This window comes from Muscardinus avellanarius, assembly GCF_963383645.1.
Source record: "Muscardinus avellanarius genome assembly, chromosome: X".
Taxonomy (NCBI): Eukaryota; Metazoa; Chordata; class Mammalia; order Rodentia; family Gliridae; genus Muscardinus; species Muscardinus avellanarius.
The window spans coordinates 44,178,948-44,197,312 of NC_137792.1; the positions used below are offsets into that span (position 1 = coordinate 44,178,948).

The 18,365-nt window shown below is 55.8% G+C and overlaps 1 protein-coding gene across 1 annotated transcript; it reads right to left on the reverse strand.

Moving 5' to 3' along the window:
• Positions 1-7,093: 7,093 nt before the first annotated feature.
• On the reverse strand, positions 7,094-13,955 carry LOC308278870 (melanoma-associated antigen D4-like; the record flags this gene model as incomplete). Its single annotated transcript, XM_080718871.1, is given in 14 exon segments — positions 7,094-7,591; positions 7,734-7,848; positions 8,841-8,903; positions 9,287-9,329; positions 9,415-9,494; positions 10,033-10,124; positions 10,502-10,581; positions 10,761-10,824; positions 10,947-11,177; positions 11,510-12,298; positions 12,594-12,804; positions 13,279-13,402; positions 13,814-13,898; positions 13,902-13,955. Coding segments are annotated over 14 exon segments (2,529 nt in total).
• Between the last annotated feature and the right edge of the window lie 4,410 nt (positions 13,956-18,365).

Here is an 18,365-nt window from a genome sequence, read left to right on the forward strand (position 1 = left end):
CCTCACTTGAGCTATACTGTGCCTGTGCTCCCATGTTTCTCAGGATATTTACAAAGTTGCCTGTGGTTTTCTCCTTACCCCATTGGTGACATAGCAGGGTATTGTTAAAGCTCCACATTTTTGTCATTTTTCCAAACTGGTTTCTTCTGGAATTGGTTTCTGCTGTCTTTCCTCTGTGGGCAGAAATGACACTTGGCCTGCTTTGTCCATGCTCCGTTGGTTCAGATTCTAAGTGTTAACGAGGGAGAGGAGTCAAGGGCTTCTGGAGGTGAGTGTAGGATGCAGTGCTGGTGAACATGCTGTGGTGGTTGAGCTGGCTTCTCTTTATCGCTATGGGCATACTAACATGGACGCGCTGTAATTGTACACCGTGAGGACGTAGAGAGGGGTAGGAACATACGTGCACGCCAGGTTTGGCGTGTCTCCCTCTGGATCCCACCCCACACTCTCTCTTCCCAGAGCCCATCCCCGAGAGTGGTATGATAATTTCGCGCAAGGACACAGCATTATTTAAGCTCTCTCCTTCATTCTGTCTCCATCTCCCTTCCTCTCTGCCCTGAACACCTCCGGTGCTCCATTGGAGTCTCTCCTCCTTTATCTGAAATCTCTTCTGATACCCAGTTTCTCTATTTCTTCTTCCAGATATGAGAGAGAGCACACAGCCATTGGCTCTGATAGAGGACCCATCTCTAGAATATAGAGCCAGCTTTAACAACGTCATGAATCAAAGAACTGGCTCCTCCCACACAGGAAATGATAACCATGCAAAACATTTGGACTGGATTCCATCAAATTTATCATTTCTGCTATTCGCCCTTAGGAAAACGAAAGGCAAGCCCTCCACTAGGAGGACGTCTCTGTGACACACACAGCTGTGAGTGCAAAGGGATGTGGAATGTGTGAAGGAGCCGGTGTGGTGGTGCACGCTTGTCACTCCAGCGTTTCGGAGGCTGACACAGAAGGATGGTGGTTAGGAGACAGCCTCAGCAGCTTCCTGAGACCCTCTGCAACTCAGTGAGACCCTGTTTCAAAATAAAATAAGGACTTCCGGGAAGATGGCTACCGAGAAAAGTGGGGCTTAAGAGTCCCGCTAACAACCAATCTCCATTACCACAAAAAGAGCGCCTTTCATAGCCAGAAAACACCATCACCAGAAAAACAAAAAAAACCACCAGGCTCCAGAGAGAAAGTGGACTGAGAACAGAGCTCAGGGCCACAGAGGAGACACACGCGCCCGAGAACGCGGCAGCAGCGCCATTACTGCCGGCGGCAGCGGCGAACTCAACGGACGGCTACAGCAAGCCAGGTGAGCCGCTGCGGAACAGCCAGGCGGGATCTTTCGGCGCAGACAGCATTTAAAGCTCCCAGTGGCTGAGCTCAGCACACGCTGCAGGGATTCAGAGTGGAAATCAAAACCAGAGAAGAAAAAATACGCCAGCCTCATGGCCGAGGGCGTGGCAGAGGCGCCATATTGCCACCAGCGGCGGCAGCAGCAGTGAATTCACCGAGTCCAGTACAGCTACATCTGCGTACTCAAGAACAGTGAGTCAAATTGCGGACCACAGAGGAGAAATCGCAGTATTGGGCCTCCTGGGACTTGACCCAGTGAGGGAGTGGTGGTGGCAGAGATATCACACCATAGGAGAACGTGCAACCTGGCACCCCCCATAGTTTAAAGCAGCCTCTATCGACTCCCTGGGTCGGAGACTCTGTGATACAACCCAGTAAAGGAGTAGTGGGGTCTGAGAAAATACAGACTCGAGATCCAGAGCACCTTAAGTGAAGCCATAGTGACCCAAGGGAAAAACCCAGAGAAGGCACAAACCTCCGAAATCATGGGAAAGAGGAATAACACTGGAGTAATGAATGTGCACAACCCCACAACATCAGAACCCGATAAAACAGAAAATCAGAGATTTCTAGAAGATCAAATCAGGAAAATAACTGTAGAAATAATAGAGGTGCTTCGAAAAGAACTCAGAGAGAGCCAAAAAGAGATAAAGGATGCAATTAATGAAGTAAAGGCCTCAATTCAAAGCACAAACAACCGATTAGACCACATGGAGAACAGAATCTCGCTCTTAGAAGATGAGCAATCCAAAAATGAATGCATAGTTTCTAATCTAGAAAAAAATATCCAACAGCAGGAATCTGACATTGAAGAAATATGGGCCCATCTTAAGAGAGCTAACCTAAGAATAATTGGAATAGAGGAGGGAAAAGAAAGTGATACCAAAGGGATCAACAATCTCTTCAAGGAAGTAATAGCAGAAAATTTTCCAAATATAGAGCAAGAGGTTGATACACAGATCCTGGAAACTTATAGAACTCCCTTTAGACAGGATTGGAGAAGAGGATCCCCACGCCATATAATTGTCAAAATGACCAATGTGGAAGCCAAGCAGAGAATCTTAAAGGCAACAAAAACAAAGGGCCAACTGACATTCAGAGGCAAACCAATTAGAATCACTCCAGACTTCCCAAACCAAGTCATGAGAGCCAGAAGGGCTTGGAGTAACATATTCCAAACTCTGAAAGAAAACAACTTCCAGCCAAAAATTTCCTACCCAGCAAAACTTTGTATCAAATTAGATGGAGAAATAAGAAGCTTCCATGACAAACAGAAACTGAAGGAATTTATGTCTTCAAAACCAGCACTAGAGAAAATACTCAAAGAGATTAACTACAAAGAAGAAATAGGTAACACTCACCAGAACCAGAGAAACAAGAGTTTCCATCCAACAGACAACTAAGATTGGTTATCTGTGGAGATTCATTATTTATGTTAGTCTTTTACCTATCTCTAAGTTGTATTGTTTGCCTTTATTGTTGTAAATTTTTAGGATTTCTAGTTGGAATATTAATATACCTTCAGATATAGCATTTGGAAATATTTTATCCCATTCTATTAGTAACTTTTAACTCTGTTTACATTGTCTTTGGATATACAATATTTTCTTTTATTTTTTAGGGAGTTTGTATATTCTTCTGTTGCCTGTGCCATTGAAATCATATCCAAGAAATCACTGCCAATTTCAGTGTTGTGAGGTTTTATGACCCAGATTTTCTTCTAAAAGTTTATAGTCTTAAGATTTATATTTAGGTCTTTTATCTATTTTGAGTTAATACTTGTATATGGGATTAGGTAAAGGTCCAATTTTATTCTTTTCCATGTAATTATTATTTTTCAACAATATTTAGTTAAAAGATTATTATTTCCACCACCAAATGTTCGTGGAAACCTTGTCAAAAATAACTTGACAATATATGGAAGAATTTATCTCTAGGCTTGTATTTAACTCCAATGGTCTATATATCTGCCTTTAGAACAGTACTACACTGTTTTAATTATTGTAGCTTTATATGGTTTGAAATCAGAAAATATATATCTGCTAGCTTTGTTCTTTTTCAAGATCGTTTTGGGTATCTAGAATTCATATACCATATTAGGATAGATTTTTTTGAAAAATAAATATATAAATATATGATAGTTTCACCTAAAAAAACAGAAAAAAATATGCTCTAGTAAGAAAGAAAGCAAAAAGAAATATTGAAATGCTATCTTTAAATCATCAAACGCTTGGTATCAGACAAATGAAACTGTTATGTGAGATTATCATTTTTAATTTTGGATAAATTGCTATAATACTAGATGTCAACCACTAAGCCAAGCATGGGAAGGAGGGATGGGGAGAGAAGGGGGTGGGGATCGGGTGGGGGCTGACTGGGCGATGTGTGCATGTATGTCTACAAAAGTTTGTATCCCACTATGATGTATGAATACAGTGCACCAATAAAATAAAATTTAAAAAAAAAAAAAAAAAAAAAATAAAATAAGAATAGAAAATAGGGACGGTTGTGTAGCTCGGAGTTACAATGCCCCTGGGTCCCATTGCCAGTACCAGGAAATAAATAAATAGAGAAAGAAAGAAAGAGAGAGAGAGAGAGAAAGAAAGAAGAAAGAGAGAGAGAGAGAGAGAGAGAGACAGAGAGAGAGAGACAGAGAGAGAGAGAGAGAGAGAGAGAGAGAGAGAGAGAGAGAGAGAAAGAAAGAAGGAAGCAAGGAAAAGTATATGAAGGACCTTATCCTTCAGCTCTCTAGAAGATCACGCCACAGTCAGTAAGCCAACCCCTGGAAGTTTGCTCCACTTGCGTGGGAAAAGATATACACAGAGGGCCAAGAGAAGGGGCTGGGCCAAGATCCCTAACTGGGCCTTTGGCAGAGCTGGCCCAGAGACCTCAGGCCAGGCACCTCCCTTCCCTGATTCTGTTTTCCATGGGGAGAGTCAGGAGAATGGGTGTCAGGAGACAGTGTGGAGCGGGGGGGGGGGGCTCATTGGCCCCGCACCTGGAGCCCCTCCATGGCGGCAGCACTAGACTGCAAGAGACAGAGCAGGCACCTCTTCTGCAGAGGGCCCCGGTTTGATTCTGTGAGCTGCCACTTCCTGGTGTCTCTGGAGCATCTTCTGCCTGCATCTTCTGCCTGAGAGCCTCAGGCTTCTCATCTGTGGTATGGCCCCGTCAGGCCCTCCTCTCAGGGCTGTCCCCACATCGGGAACATGGACTCAGGCAATAAATGATACTTGAGTATTCAGAATTACGTTCTGCCTGGTCACTGGACAAGAGTGGGCACAGCGATGTTTGTCCATGGGTCAAGAGGAGGCATCAGAGGAAGCAGGCCAGGGTGGTGATGCTTGTGGGGGAGAAGGCTGCTGCAGGAAGGGTAAGTGTCGTGCTCACCAAGGCCACACAACCAGTGCATCCTAGGGCCTCAGAAAGCACTTGGCTAGAGGAATTGTAGACCCTCGAGGGGAGGGTCCCCAGGCATGCCCCAGGCGAGGCAGGTGTGACGCCCGCCTTGCTCTCCTACAGCTGTCCAGTCTGAGGAGGTGCGGCCTCCACTGGGGCGGCCTGGACCCCCGGGAAAGACACACAGTTGGTCTTCCTGCGGGCCCCAGCCAGCCTGCTGGAGCCCTCCCTCCCTGCCCAGCCCGTGGTGAGCGCTGCCCCCAACCCCACTCATGGGCTCCTGTGTGGCCCACCCTGGGGCACCAGAATGCAGAATGCAGAGTGCCCGGCATGCCATGAGGCCAGGGAGGGGTCCCTGCCCAATCCTGCCTCTCTGGGGCTGCCTCTTCCTCCAATCTCTGTCAGCTGCTCAATCTCTAGCTCCCTGTGCCCTGGGTACTGGAACTCACAACTACCTGGGGCCTGCTACCGTGATGGCCCCGTCTTGTTAGAAGAAGCCTGCCTCTGGGGCGGGCGCAGGGGTGTCCCTGGCGCTGCCAGGCACATGGTAAATATCTCATAACGTCAGTCCTGGGATGTCAGGTCCCCCTCATATTTCCACGGAAGCAAAGAGGGAAGAAAACGGCATTTCCCCGCGAGTGGGTGTCGGGGACTTTGTCTACGTGTTCTAATAAACTTTGGAGCTTAGCGTTTGTCAGAATCCCAGAGCGTCAAGTGTGGACAAGCATTGGCCCCGATGCTGTAAAGAGAACGTCACAGGACAGGCTACCAAGATGCAGACCCAGCCAACAAGCCAGTGTGAAAAGGTGAAAAGTAGGGCCAGGGCAGGAGGGGAAGGAGACCTAGGGAGTCCCATACCCAAAAGGGCCCCGATGGGAATCCTGCTCGCCATTGGCTGTCTGGATCCCTGTCTGGCTGTGTGTGTGTGTGTGTGTGTGTGTGTGTGTGTGTGTGTGTGTGTTGGGGAGTGCTTTGAGGCAAGAAGTAGGAGGGGGAGGCAGGCAGAGAAGTTGACAACACTGTTTACCTCCTGGTCACCTGAGGCTGTCCTGCCAGACTGTGGCCCTGAAGAGTAGAGAAGACCAGGAAGCCAAGGAATGGCCCCCAGGTGACTCTGAGCCCTTCCCAGGGGCCAATCCATGAACTGACTTCCCTGCCCCTGCTCCTGCCTAACCCACCACCTCCGCCCCTGCCCACCTCACCCAGCCCTTGAAGACACCAGGGACTCCCGGGCAACGCTCTGCTTCTGGAGAAAGAGCCAAACGCCCAGGTGTGCCGCCACCCCACCCCGGAATGTGTTGTCTGGGGAGCAGGAATCTATCTGTTTCCTTAGGTCTTGCTTTCTCGGCAACACTCTTTGTATTCCCATGGCAGGGGTGAGGCCGGCTTGTGGGGCCAGCCTCCTTCTCCTTAGGATTCTGTCCAGGGTTATGTCCTGAACAGACAGGGAGAGGAGCAAAGAGGTATGGAGCCAGTCTTAGCAGAGCAGGGGTGTCAGGAGGTGAGCGAACCCTGCGAGTGAGCAAGGGTGGGTAAGGCGCTCTGAAGGAGGGAGAGTGGAGCTTACTTGGGCTCCACCAAGCGACCCCTTCCTTCCCCGGTGGCATGGCACCCAGCCTCCCTCCAGCGGAGAGGTCCCATGGGCAGGTGGACCTGAGCCTCTTGCCTCGCTGGGCCTGGCCTCCACTGAACCAGAGCCTTCACTCCTCTGGGTCTCCCCATGAGGAGCTCAGCCACAAACTAAGAAGGAGACGTCCACATGAAGTCTGCAAGTTTAATGCAACACTGATACCCAAACCACGAACACACGAGAAACAGCACAGGACGAAAGCAGGAGGAGCCAGGGAAGCTTCCTGTGGCGCAGGCCCCTCCGATGCAGGGTGCAGCAGCAGGAGGAGGAGGACTAGGAGAACAAGGAGGAGGAGGAGGAGAAGGGGGAGGACAAAGAGGAAGAGGAGGGATAGGACGAAGAGGAGAAGGAGGGCGAGGACTAAAGGAGGAGGAGGGCGAGGACTAAAGGAGGAGGAGGGCGAGGACAAACAGGAGGAGGAAGAGGAGCAGGAGGAGAAGGAGGAGGAAGAGGGCTCCTAGAGCTGGAGTGTGGGGTTGGAGGGACAAAGCAAAGCCGGTTGTTTTCTGAGCCAGCAAGAGGGCAGCGGCTCCTCAGCGCGGTCTGTCTGTGAAGCAGGGAAGAAGAGTGAGAAGGGTGGAGACCTCGGTGGCCAGGGAGGGACACGGAGGGCGATGGTGGCCCCGGCCCTCCTCAGCCCCCCCACCCACCCAAGGGCACCCTGGCTCCCCCAGCCCACCTGCGGGGTCTCTGGTGTCTGTGCAGGGGGACATCTCACTGCATCCAGGAGAAGAAGCTGGTGCGGACTCTGGCGGCATTTCGGGTGTGGGCTGTGGAGCTGGTGCTGGGGCCATCCAGGAGGCTGCTGGCACTGCTGCCACCTCTGCCTCCACCGCTGCTGCTGCTGCTGCCGCCGCCGCCTCCGCCGCCACTGCCGCCGGCCTGGGGGGCGCTGCCGCCGCCAGCCCTCCACCCGGCCCTCCTGTTGGCGCGGTTGTTATTCAGGATGTACTGATGGTACCTGGCCCAGAAAGCAAAGGGGATCCTGGCCCAGGCGTCGCCGAAATCCCCGTCCTCGTCCCAGGCCAGCAGCTCGGTCTGGATGTCGTCCCAGCTCCACCGTCCGATCAGAGCCTCCTCGCCGATGTTCATCTGGGCCCGCAGCTGGGCCCTGGCCTGCTCTTCGGCCATGTCCACGTCCATCATCTTGAAGGTGTCGTCCACGGCCTCCAGGAAGCGAGCCTTCCACTCGCGGGGGTCTCGGTTCTGGTACTGAGGAGGGAACCGGCAGTCCTGACCTCAGGGACCGCCCCCCCGCCCTGTGCAGGGCCACCTGCTGCCTGCTGGCCGGCCATGCGCCCGTCCCCACCTCCAACGCCCCGGGGCCCGGACTCCAGCAGGGGTCCCTGGGTACCTGGGCGACGAATCTCAGGACCCTCATCTTGCTGGTCTCGTAGCGGGCTCGCAGACCCCAGAGGAACTCGTACTCCGGCGGGCAGCTGTTGGGGATCTTCTTGTATTCCAGGTACCTGAGTGTGAGAGGAAGGTGTCCTTGGCTTCCCTCTCTCTGGGCTCACCCGTGTGCGAGTGGCTTTTCCGCGTGGTGGCCCGCCTTTGGCCCAGTGCTGCCGCAGAGCTTCAGAGGGCCTTCCCTCTGGCTCGCAGCCTGCACTCACCCATGCTCCACCTGGCTCCTCAGCCTCCCACAGGCCCTCCCTCCCGGAAGCCATGCATAGGTGCACACAGACAGGTGTAGGGCTTTTGCTCGCAGGAGGCCACAAGGGCTGTGCCCCTAGTCGCAATGGCCCCAGATTCCTGTTGGGTGTGTTGTAAACAGAGGAGCCATTCTTTGGGCCCCCTGCTCTGAGCACACCCCACGGTCAGGCTTCTGAAGGAGGCCTGGCACACCCCGGGAAAGACCTGCCACAGAGCGTGCCTGGAAAGAAAGCAAAGGTGAAGCCAGAGCGGCTCCGGGCACCAATGATTGCCAGGTCGTGTGTGAGTATGAGTGTGTGTGTGTGTGTGTGTGTGTGTGTGTGTGTGTGTGTGAGAGAGAGAGAGAGAGAGAGAGAGAGAGAGAGAGAGAGAGCGAGCGTGCCAAGGGAGAAGAGGGTTGGCACTGGTCCGTCGGGAAACCAGTAAGTGCTGGGCTCCCCCTCAGCCAGGCCAGCGGTGGGCCATGCTCACAGACCTCCCCTCTCTGAGACCCAGGGGCCTCAGCAGCTTTAGTAGAGGGGCAATTGCTGAGCCAGCTGCAGCACAGGCACTCCAGGAGAGGAGACAGTGGGCACGTCTCACTCCTCACGGGGTTCTACATCCACCATGCTACCTTTCCGTCAGACTCCCTAGAGGTAGAGGCCGACTCCTCAGAGGCACCCATCCCCCTCGCCCACGAGTGCCCACGCCAGCGATCCCCGCCCACTGTTGTGAGCGGTGGCCCAGGGGTGGGGGACGGCTTCTCCACCAGACTGTCGCCAGGGACCCGCAGGGCCTAGAGGAGTTCATCTCAGTTGGTACTCACTTCTGCTTCACAAAGTCGTCTGTGATGAGCTTCCTCAGGTCGCCCAGGAACGGGTGCCTCACCCTGAGGGCAAGCAAAGAAATCCGGGCCTCGGGACGGTGTCGGGGGCCGACGTGGGCACAGAGCACGCCCTGGCGCGGTCACCTGCTTCCCAGGCCACGGCACATGGCCTCTCAGGCCAGGGCGCCTGGCAGAGGCCGGGATGACACTGGGCAGGCCTGCCCCGGGGAGGGGCTCCACGGAGGCCCTGCCTCTGACGGGCTCTGGGCCACCGCCTCTGCGGCCAGGGAGTTCAGAGAGGGCTGAGAGTTCAGGACCATTATTACCCACCTCCCTGGTGAGGCCCTCTGCTCTCTCCCCAGCCCAGGCGGCCCCGCCCCCTGCATTCAGGGACCTGCTCTGCAGGAGGACCCCACTGAGGGCCAGGGCCCAGGAGCCAGTCATACCCAGGGCGCAGTCCCATCTTGCGGAGTGCGTCCCAGAGGACAGCTGCGAGGGGACACGGGGACGAGAGTTTGCACGGGCAGGTGCGCGCGCCCCGGGCAACCCCCCCAGCTGCAGGGACAGCACTCACCCTCGCTGGCACTGTTGCCTTTCATGAAGATGACGCCCAGAATCACCAGCAGGAGACTCAGCCGGGGAGTGTCCTTGGTCCTAAAGGTGCAGAGAGAGGGAGGCTGTCCACGGGCCACGGCCCCCACACTGCAGCTGGGCGGCACCCACTCCCTCCCGGACTAGCCAGTGGGGCGGTGGGGAAATCTTCCTGTGTGTATATGTGCATTCATATTTATATATATTGTGTATGTGTGTGCACAGGCCCGCGGGCCTATATGCAGGGCTGTAGGGTGCCAGGGTGCCCAGGCAATTCATACTACCCTGGCTGCTGAGACTTCAGCCCCTCGCATGCCCATGCTTCAGGCATGCTGAGGTCCGAACGGGACCTCTTTGCCAGGGGCCTGCACAAGGCATCTCCCTGGAGGGGCACCCTGTGAAGCCCAAGCCACGCTGGAGGTAGCAAGCCACAAAGCCGCTCTCAAGCTGGGGGTGCAAATGGCCTGCCTACCGCCGCAAGGCCTGGCCCCAGGATGCTCCCACAGGGGTCAACAGCACAGAGATGGACTAGAGATAAAAAAAAAAAAAAACCGTGCACAGGGACAGTGGATGGGCGCACCGCCCTCTTTCCCTTGCTTACTTCCCCAGGAGGCGAGCAGAAGAATCCCGAGTGCAGATAAGAATGTACAGGTGCTCCTCCTTGTCAATTTCCTTCAGGTGGATGCCAAACTTCTAAGTGGGGAGAAAAAGAGTGAGTGAGGCCAAACTCCATGCCGGGCCAGGCGTCTGGCAACAGCCCCATCCGGGTCTGACCGGTCCTCCCTGGTGCCCAATCCTGGCGGGGGGGAGGGGGGGACGGGAAAGGAGCCCGGTGGCGAGGCCGGCCACGTGGGAGCTCCGGCATGGTCACAGTCGATGACACCCACCTCTGGAGACAGGCAGATGTGCCCTGGAAGGGGCACTGGTCTCCCTGCTGGGGCGGCCAGCTGAGAGGCAGAGGCCTGGGGCAGGCCTCCAGAGCGGGAGGGGCGGGAACTGCGCCGCCACCCCTGGCCACGGGCTGCCCCAAGGTGCTTGCTGTGGGAAGGTACCCGTGTCCCCCCACCCACCTTTTCCAGAGTGTAGGTGGCTCGTTCAATGATCTCAGGGGAATGCTCATCGTATTCCCGGATGACGTCCTTCACCATGTCTGCAGGAGGCGGACAGTTGGGGGAGGCGCCTGGGCTGAGCAGGGGCCCGCAGCTGCACCCCTCCCTGGGCCAGCCAGGCAGCTCCCCGTTCTGGGAAATCCAGGGACTCTGCAGGGTGCGGCGGAGTGGGGGTGCCAAAGCCCGGGAAGGCCAGGGACCACTGAGCAGGGCTGCTTACCTGACCGCTTGATGGGGATCTTCTTGTAGTCCTTAATCATCAGGTATTTCACCAACTTGTTTGCCTGGGGGGTGGACGGGACAGGAGGACATCAAGGCCCAGCAGGCCATGGAGTGCTGGCTTGGCCTGGCGTGGCGGGGAGGAGGCCAGAGGGTGACAGGCAGGCGAGGGCGCTTGTTCTCTTACCCTCTCCTGCAGAAGGGTCGCGTTGCGGGGCGGCAAGCACAGCGCCTGCCTCGAGGAGGGTATCTGGGACCTCAGGGCCACCGCCGGGGGCCGGGGGGCCGCTGCAGCCCGGGCCACGGGAGCCCGCGCAGCTGTCACTGGGGGCTGCGGAGGAGCTCTCCGGGTCGGTGGGTCCGCAGGCGGCTCTTTCTCCTCCTCGCTGCTCTCGTAGTCCGCCACCAGGTGCTTGGACTGCATGGCACACAGAAGAGAGAGAGACCCAGGGATTCCAGACTCCCGTGCACAAAGGCGGCGCACACGCTCCAAGCAGCCAGCACTTGGCAGCGAGGGTAGTAAGAGCGGTGGCTGGCACGTGCCGGGAACTTACTAAGTGCCAGGATCTGAGCCAAGCTCTTCCGCCACCAGGCCCGAGCAGAGGAAATACCCAGAATCAAAACATGTTCAAAGGCCCTGGGCCGGGAAAGTGGACCAGTGCAAAGGCCGGGGGTGAGTGGGGGAGGCCGAGGGTGGGACCAAAGCTGAGGAGCTAGCTAGGGGATGAGCAGATGGCAGACGGCTCTCACCTTCTTGGTCCTCTTGCCTCCCATCCTGGTCCAGGGCTCAGCACCACCGGGCTGTGCAGTAGCTTCTGCCTTCACAGGCTCAGGGTAGGGGCTAGGGGCCATCTTGGCCTTGACAGTGGCTGCTGCCCTGATGTTCTCAGGCTCTACCCACCGAGTCTTGGCCTGAGCCTTCCCAGACCTGGTCGCCTTGGGCCGGGTGGCTGCACCCTCCCTGGCGGGTGCCGCCTGGGACATACCCGAGGCGCCCCCCGAGGCTGCCTCCTGGGCGGGGGCAGGTCTCTTGGTGTGTGGGAAGGCCAGGCCACTGACACCTGCTGCCTGAGCGCATTCAAAAGCCTGGTTCTGGACCCGGCTGGCTGGCTGGAGCTGGCTGGCCTCCGCCTCGCTGGCCCTTGGGTGGTGGGCGAAAGCACAGAGAGGGGCGGGACCCCTGGCCCTGGCCCCCCGCGGGGGAGAGGCCCTGAGGGCCTGCCTGGGGGGCACCGCAGGCCCAGGTGCAGCCATCCCACCGGCGACCGAGGACCTCGAGGTCTGCGCAGAGGCCGGGGGCGTCCTGGGGCCTGACCCCCGAGCCTGGCCATGCGTCCTGTGCCGGGGGGCGTTATCTCCTAGAGCCAAGTGGTTAGCCATCACCTGAGGGAAGGCCCTCCTGGCAGCAGCTGCAGGGGCCCGGCTGGCCCGGTTGGAGGCTGCAAAGTGGGCAGCCCGGGCCAGGTTGTCTGGATCTGGCTGCAATGTGTCCACCAGGTTCTGGGCCCGGCCCGGGTTCTCCACATCCCAGGGCTCATTCTGCAAGGTGGGGATGGGGGCAGGGGGTGGGGGGAGAAGGGAGGGAGGGAGGGAGGGAGGGAGGGAGGGCAGAAGAGTCTACAGGCTGGCATCCGGCCTCCTGCGTGTTCCAGCCTCCTCCCGCCAGTCAGCCAGCTGTGGCCACCCCACACCTTCTAACACCCCTCCTCTGAGGGGACAGGGTAGGCTTGGGACACCCCAGCCTGCCTCCTGCTCTCCCCACACTTCATCCACCCCCCTTCCCAGGGGGACAGGATCCCCACCAGCAGGTGGACTGGACGAGAAGGGGCCTTACCCCTAAGAAGCGAAAGCTTGTTCCCAAGCTGCCAAAGGCTCTGAGCAGGTGGATGTTGAAGGTGGTGAGGGCACCATAGCCACCGAAAGCACCCACTTCTTCATAGTGGTGGCCTCTCACTGTTCCCTCTGCCCTCGCTCGGCCCCTGCCCCCATCCATGTCTCCAACATTGGAGGTTTGGGGGCGCACCCTGTAGCTCCCCTCAGCCATGCTGTGGGTACCAAAGAGGAGACAGCTCAGCCCGGGAGGGAGGGAGGGAGGGAGGGAGGGGAGGCGGTGTCAGGGGGCGGGGCGCGCTGCAGAGGCAGGCGGGCTGTCTCGCGAGGTGAAGGGAGCTATCCTCAGGTTGCTAGGCAGTACTAGGCTGCTCAGGGGTGGGCGGCGGCGGGGAGGGGGGTGTAGGGTTAGCGGGGTGGGGGGGGGGACCTGATGGAGTAGACTCGGTCAGGGACAGAGTCATCGCAAAGGGATAGAGGAGATCCCCGGAGACTCCGAGCAGGCATAAAGGGGAACTGAGGACAGACAGCCAGGCTCCCCATCCCAGGGCCACATTCAAATAGGGGGTGTGCTGCAGGGCTAGGGTCCCAAGAGTCCCCGGATGGGTGCGGGGAGAGAGGCTCAGAGAGACAAAGGGCTTGCGTTTTAAGGGCCACAGCAGGGATCACGATCCAGGGGAGCAGAAGACCAGGGATAAGGGACAGCAGAAAGCCCAGGGCAGCCAAATCCCAGGGTCCTTGTGGTCAGGTCGGGGCGGGGACATTCAGCTGATTCTCCTCTAGGCTGGGCTCCCTCCCGCTGGACCTGGACCGCTAGGGGAAGGTGGGACGGGGTGAGGTGGACCTAGGTGATGCTGGAAATGGAGCCCTGGACAGCTGGACTACAGACAGGAAGCAAGCGGCCATCTCCCTTGGAGTAGTCTGGGGGTGCCTGGGTGGGAGTGGGGCCTCGGGTCTTGCGGAAGCTCGCCTCGGAGCGCAGGGGTCTGTCTGTGGGTCGGTCTGTCTGTCTGTCACCTGGCTTGGGATCCTGGGCTCCGGCTCAAGCAGGCTGGGCTCTGGACGCCTGGCCGTGATGGGGATGAAGGGCAGGGCTCCTATCTGAACTAATGGGGTTCCGGTCAGGAGCGCCAGTGTTGCCTTGGGATCTGGAGCGCGGGAGCGGCGCGCAGGGTCTCGGGTTGCGCTGCCCCGGCCTAGCCCTATCTGGGGCTGGATCCTTACCTTGCCCGGGGGCTCGGATGGCGTCGGTCCTCCGCACCAGAAACCCCGCAGCCGCGCCCTCGCCTACCGCTGCCAGCACAGCAGCTCAGACCACCCCGCCCCTTTTCTCCGTGCACCCCGGGTGCGCTGAGAGCCTGCGCATGCGCGGACCCCTCCATCCCGCTGCCTTTCCCAACAAAAGCCCTTTCCGCCAGGTCCCCAGTGCGCATGCGACGCCACTAGTGGTGGGCGCCTGGCGTCGTGTGTGTGTGTGTGTGTGTGTGTGTGTGTGTGTGTGTGTGTTTGGGCGCGGGGGGCATTGTTCCCGCCGGATTCCCTCCCCCTCACTTCTCTTTGCCTCCTCTGAGCCCAGGGGAGCCCACTCATCACCCGCAGTGCAGTGCCACCCATCCAATCGTCTACTGGCCCTGCCACTGCCATTGCAAAATGCGTCTGGGTTCTGCACTTTCACCCAAGCTCCTGCAGCCCGGTCTTGGATGCTCTCTGCCCCATTTGCCCAACATGACCCCTTAAGGAGGCCATGCTCAAGAGGACTCCAGCTGAGTCTGACACCACAACACCTGGAAGTCCTCCACCTGCCCGCCAGGAAATGGGAAAGGCCCCGGGATGGAAGCGCCCCTTGGCTTTCCCAGCGCTATCCATCTGTAGGGTCCCCAGAGGGGCTGAGACAGCTGCTTCCTCTGTCTGCTACCTTTACAGGTCTCAGAGGGACGGGGGCCGCTTTAGGGCCTGTCCTCCTCAACCTCAGCAGCCCTACCTAGGAGATGGGTGATGGACGTGCGTCTCCCCATTTTGCACACCAGGTTGCTGAGGCTCGCGCCACGTGTGGGATTTGGTGCTGGGTCTTTCTGAATGCCAAGCCCGTGCCCTGCTCTTGTGCCTGGGGGACCCAGGCACCCTTCTTTCCACCCTTTGAGCGGCAGATTTCCCGCTCCTCCCCCACCCCAACGTCACCTGGACCAATCGTGCAAGGTGTGTGTCCAGGAGGAACAAGCTCCTGGGCTGAGCTCTCCGTGGGCCCATCCTCTTGTGGGACTTGCTCCTTGCTCTTGGTTCCCACTCACTGCCAGGCCTCTTCCCTGAGTGACACGAGCCGGCTGCTGTCCCCCGACCCCAGACCTTCCCCCGGTTCCTCTGGAGCTGCCAAGACAACTGTCTTGGCACTCGGCACATGGCGCCCTGGCGAACCCGGGTTCAGAGGAAAGGACTTGCCTGGTGCCTGGGCAGGGGTGGTCTGGCAGGAAGCAGCTACACTGGGCTTCAGAGTTCTGGGGATGCAGTGCTCAAGCCTGTCGTCTTCACGGGCTGTGTGTGCCCCGCTGCGGTCGCTGGGCTTCCCCGAGCTGGTCAAACGGGTGTGCCAAACGGGGCACACAGGCAGCGCCTCCGTGCGAGGACACGCGCGGGCTGTGGTGCTTCTGGCACGCTTGGTTGGAGAAGCTGTTTCTGAGGCGGAAAGCACATCTCAAGCTGAACGCAGACTCTTCTCCAACCAGAAAGAAGCAGATGAATTTGAGTAGCATAGGCCCAGGGGCCTTCGGCCTGGAGACCCAGGGCAACCTGCGTCTGGGGGGGACACCCTTGCGGAGGAAGTCGTGGGATCAGCAGACCAAAGCGCACAACGTGACCATAGCAAACTAAGGCGGAGTTCGCCAAGCCTGTCTGTCCCTGTCTGACATCCTTTCCTTCTGGGTGCAGGAAGGGACCCTTGGGATCATGCTGCCGGGGTCCTCCGTTTTGGGAAGCTTGGGGAAATCTTTGCTGGCCAGCTTCCGGGGAGAGGGGTGAGAAAAGGCCAGAAAGACGTCATTCCTTCTGGCATCTTCTCAAATGCCAAGGCGCCACAGTCTGGGGCAGAATGCCGTCAGCTCCATTCTTTGTCCTGTCTGAAACCTTCCCGTGATTTCCCCCCATCCTTCTCCTGGGAGACTGGGCTGTCTCCTAAGGCACTCAACCGGTCTCGCAGTGCCGGACGCCATTCCCCCCTAGTCAGTCGAGTGCGTTTATGGAGCCAACAGTGCCTTCAGGTGCAAGAGGTGGTGTAGTAAGTAGGTGGCTTGCTGCAGTCAGTCAGTGGGTCAGGCCTCCGGGCGCTGTGATCCATCAGCTGTCTAGTATTCAGCATCTCTCTAGGGAAACACAAGATGGACGAGAGTTAACGGCTAGAAGGAGCTCAGGTTTTGAGTTGAGAGTGCAGCCCAGGCAGGAAGATTCCTAGAGCTGGGTTTGAAGCACCTGCCAGCGAAGCCAGCAGCCACCGGGCATGGGACGGAATTCTCCCGGTTCTAAGTTTGACACAGGGACTCCAACGGAGTGTCTGAGTAGCTTATTCAGCAGCAGCAGCAGCAGCAGCAGCAGCAGCAGCAGCAGCAGCAGAGACAGAGGTTGTCCGTGCATAAGTCGCTATGCTGATTTCTCTGGACTCCAAAACATAGGTTTATTTTGAGCTTTCTCTGTCCCAGGCACAGATACAGGAAACTCATAACTTTTTAAACTGGGCTTGAACCCAGAGGTATGCTACTTTTGAACTACCCCCATGGCCCCCAGCCCTTTTTATTTCGAATTGGGGTCTTCTTAAGTAGCCGAGGCTGGCCTTGAACCTGTGATTCTTCCATCTCAGCCTCCCAAGTACTGGGATTACAGGTATTTGCCACCATGTCTGGCTTACCTTATACTTTACTATTCTTTGTGTTAACGTGATCACAGAATCCTCCCGACATCTCACTTAAGAAGGATACTATCCATCCTCCTTTCATACATGAGGACAACTCGTCCAAGGTCCCAGGGTAGAAATGCATGTAGATCCTGTGTGCATAGGCCGATAACTGTGGAAAAAACTGTAAAGTTTTTACCGTAGTCTTACCTCTACACAGCTCTAGATTTTTGAACCGGTTATTTTTTTTTCCAGTGTGCTCATTTTATTTACTTAGTTATTTCATTATTTTATGTCGTCTTGAGATTTATCGGGTCCTGTTTAACTTTTTTTTTTTTTTATCGGTGCATTGAAACCGTAGATCTTAATGGAATACAAGATGGTGGAGGCATACATGCACACAGCAGTCATTTAGCCCTTCCCCAACTCCCACCCCATTCCCTCCCCCTCCCTCCTTCTCAAGTTTGGCTCAGTGATGGGCTTTAATATGTTTGTGGATGCACATCCTGTACATTAGGAAGTTTCTCTCTTCCCCCTCCCATCCCTGTCAGTTAAGTCGCCTTATTTGTTTAAAGCCTTTGTCGTGTTGTCTCTACATGGCTCTAGATTTGTGAACCGGTTGTTTCCTTTCAGTGTGCTCATTTGTTTACTTAGGTTGTCTTGAGGTTTGTAGGGTCAATTTTTTTACGTTTTTATGGGTGCATTGTAGTCATATCTCTTTATAGGGTACAAGATGGTGGAGGCATACATGCACACAGCACTCATTTAGCCCTTCCCCAATCCCCACCCCATTCCCTCCCCCTCCCTCCTTCTCGTGTTTGGCTTAGTGATTGACTTTGATATGTTTGCGATCCTATGTCACTCACGTTAGGGATTTTCACCCCTCGTCCCCGCCAAATTCCTCAGTTAGGTCGCCTTGGTTGCTTGCTCATCTGCGGTTTCTTCTTCTTAGTCTAGAGTTTCTCCAATGACCCTTTTTCGGCCTAGCTTCCGTTTATAGGGAGAGAATTTGATTTCCAATACTTTGGTTATTTTTTAACTTATTTTATGAGAAGCATAAAATATAGAAAATATGTGCCTCGGTGGGGTGCCGTGCCATGTTCCATTACACGTCTACATTGTATAATGTTTGCTATTCTTTATTTTTAACTTACATATAAAAAAGTGTAGGTGTCAGTGGGGTACCATGTGATGTGTACATACCCGTGTATGCCAAATAACGGTTAAAAGGGCTAAGTATAGCTAGCTCCTCAAATTGTTTTTGTTTCTTTATGGTGAAAACTTTCCAAATCACCTCTTCCAGCTATGTCAAAAGTACCGTGCAGCTCTCTCTTCTTTCTCTGCAATAGCTCAGGGGATCGATCTTCTTACCAGCCCTCTGTAATGATAACGCAGTTTCCTTTGACAGGCCCTTTCCCATCCCCTCCCTCCTCCTACCTTCCCAGACCTCTACTAGCCACCACTCTGCTCTCAACCTTTATGAGACCAACGTTTTCACATTCCACAAAGGAGCGAGGGCATGCTGTACTTGTCTTTCCGAGCCTGGCTGATCTCACTGAACACCATGATCTCCAGTTCCACAGATGCTGTAGCCAATGACAGGGTTTCCTTCTCTTTTTATGGCAGAACAGTAGTATTCTGTGAATGTGTGTAGCTCCTTTTCTCATCCTTCCTCTTTCCCTCATCTGAAGTGACACTCTCTTTTCTTGGCTTTTGTGCACTGTGCCAGAATGAATGTAGAGAGTAAGAGCTAACATCTCCTTGATAGTCTGCCTTCTACCCTTCGATTGGATGCATACCTGGTAGTCAGGTTGCTGGACCGCATTGTTTGAACCTGGACGAGGTTGCTGGATCATAGTGTTTGAACCTGGGCTTTTGACAGAATCCATAGTGGACATT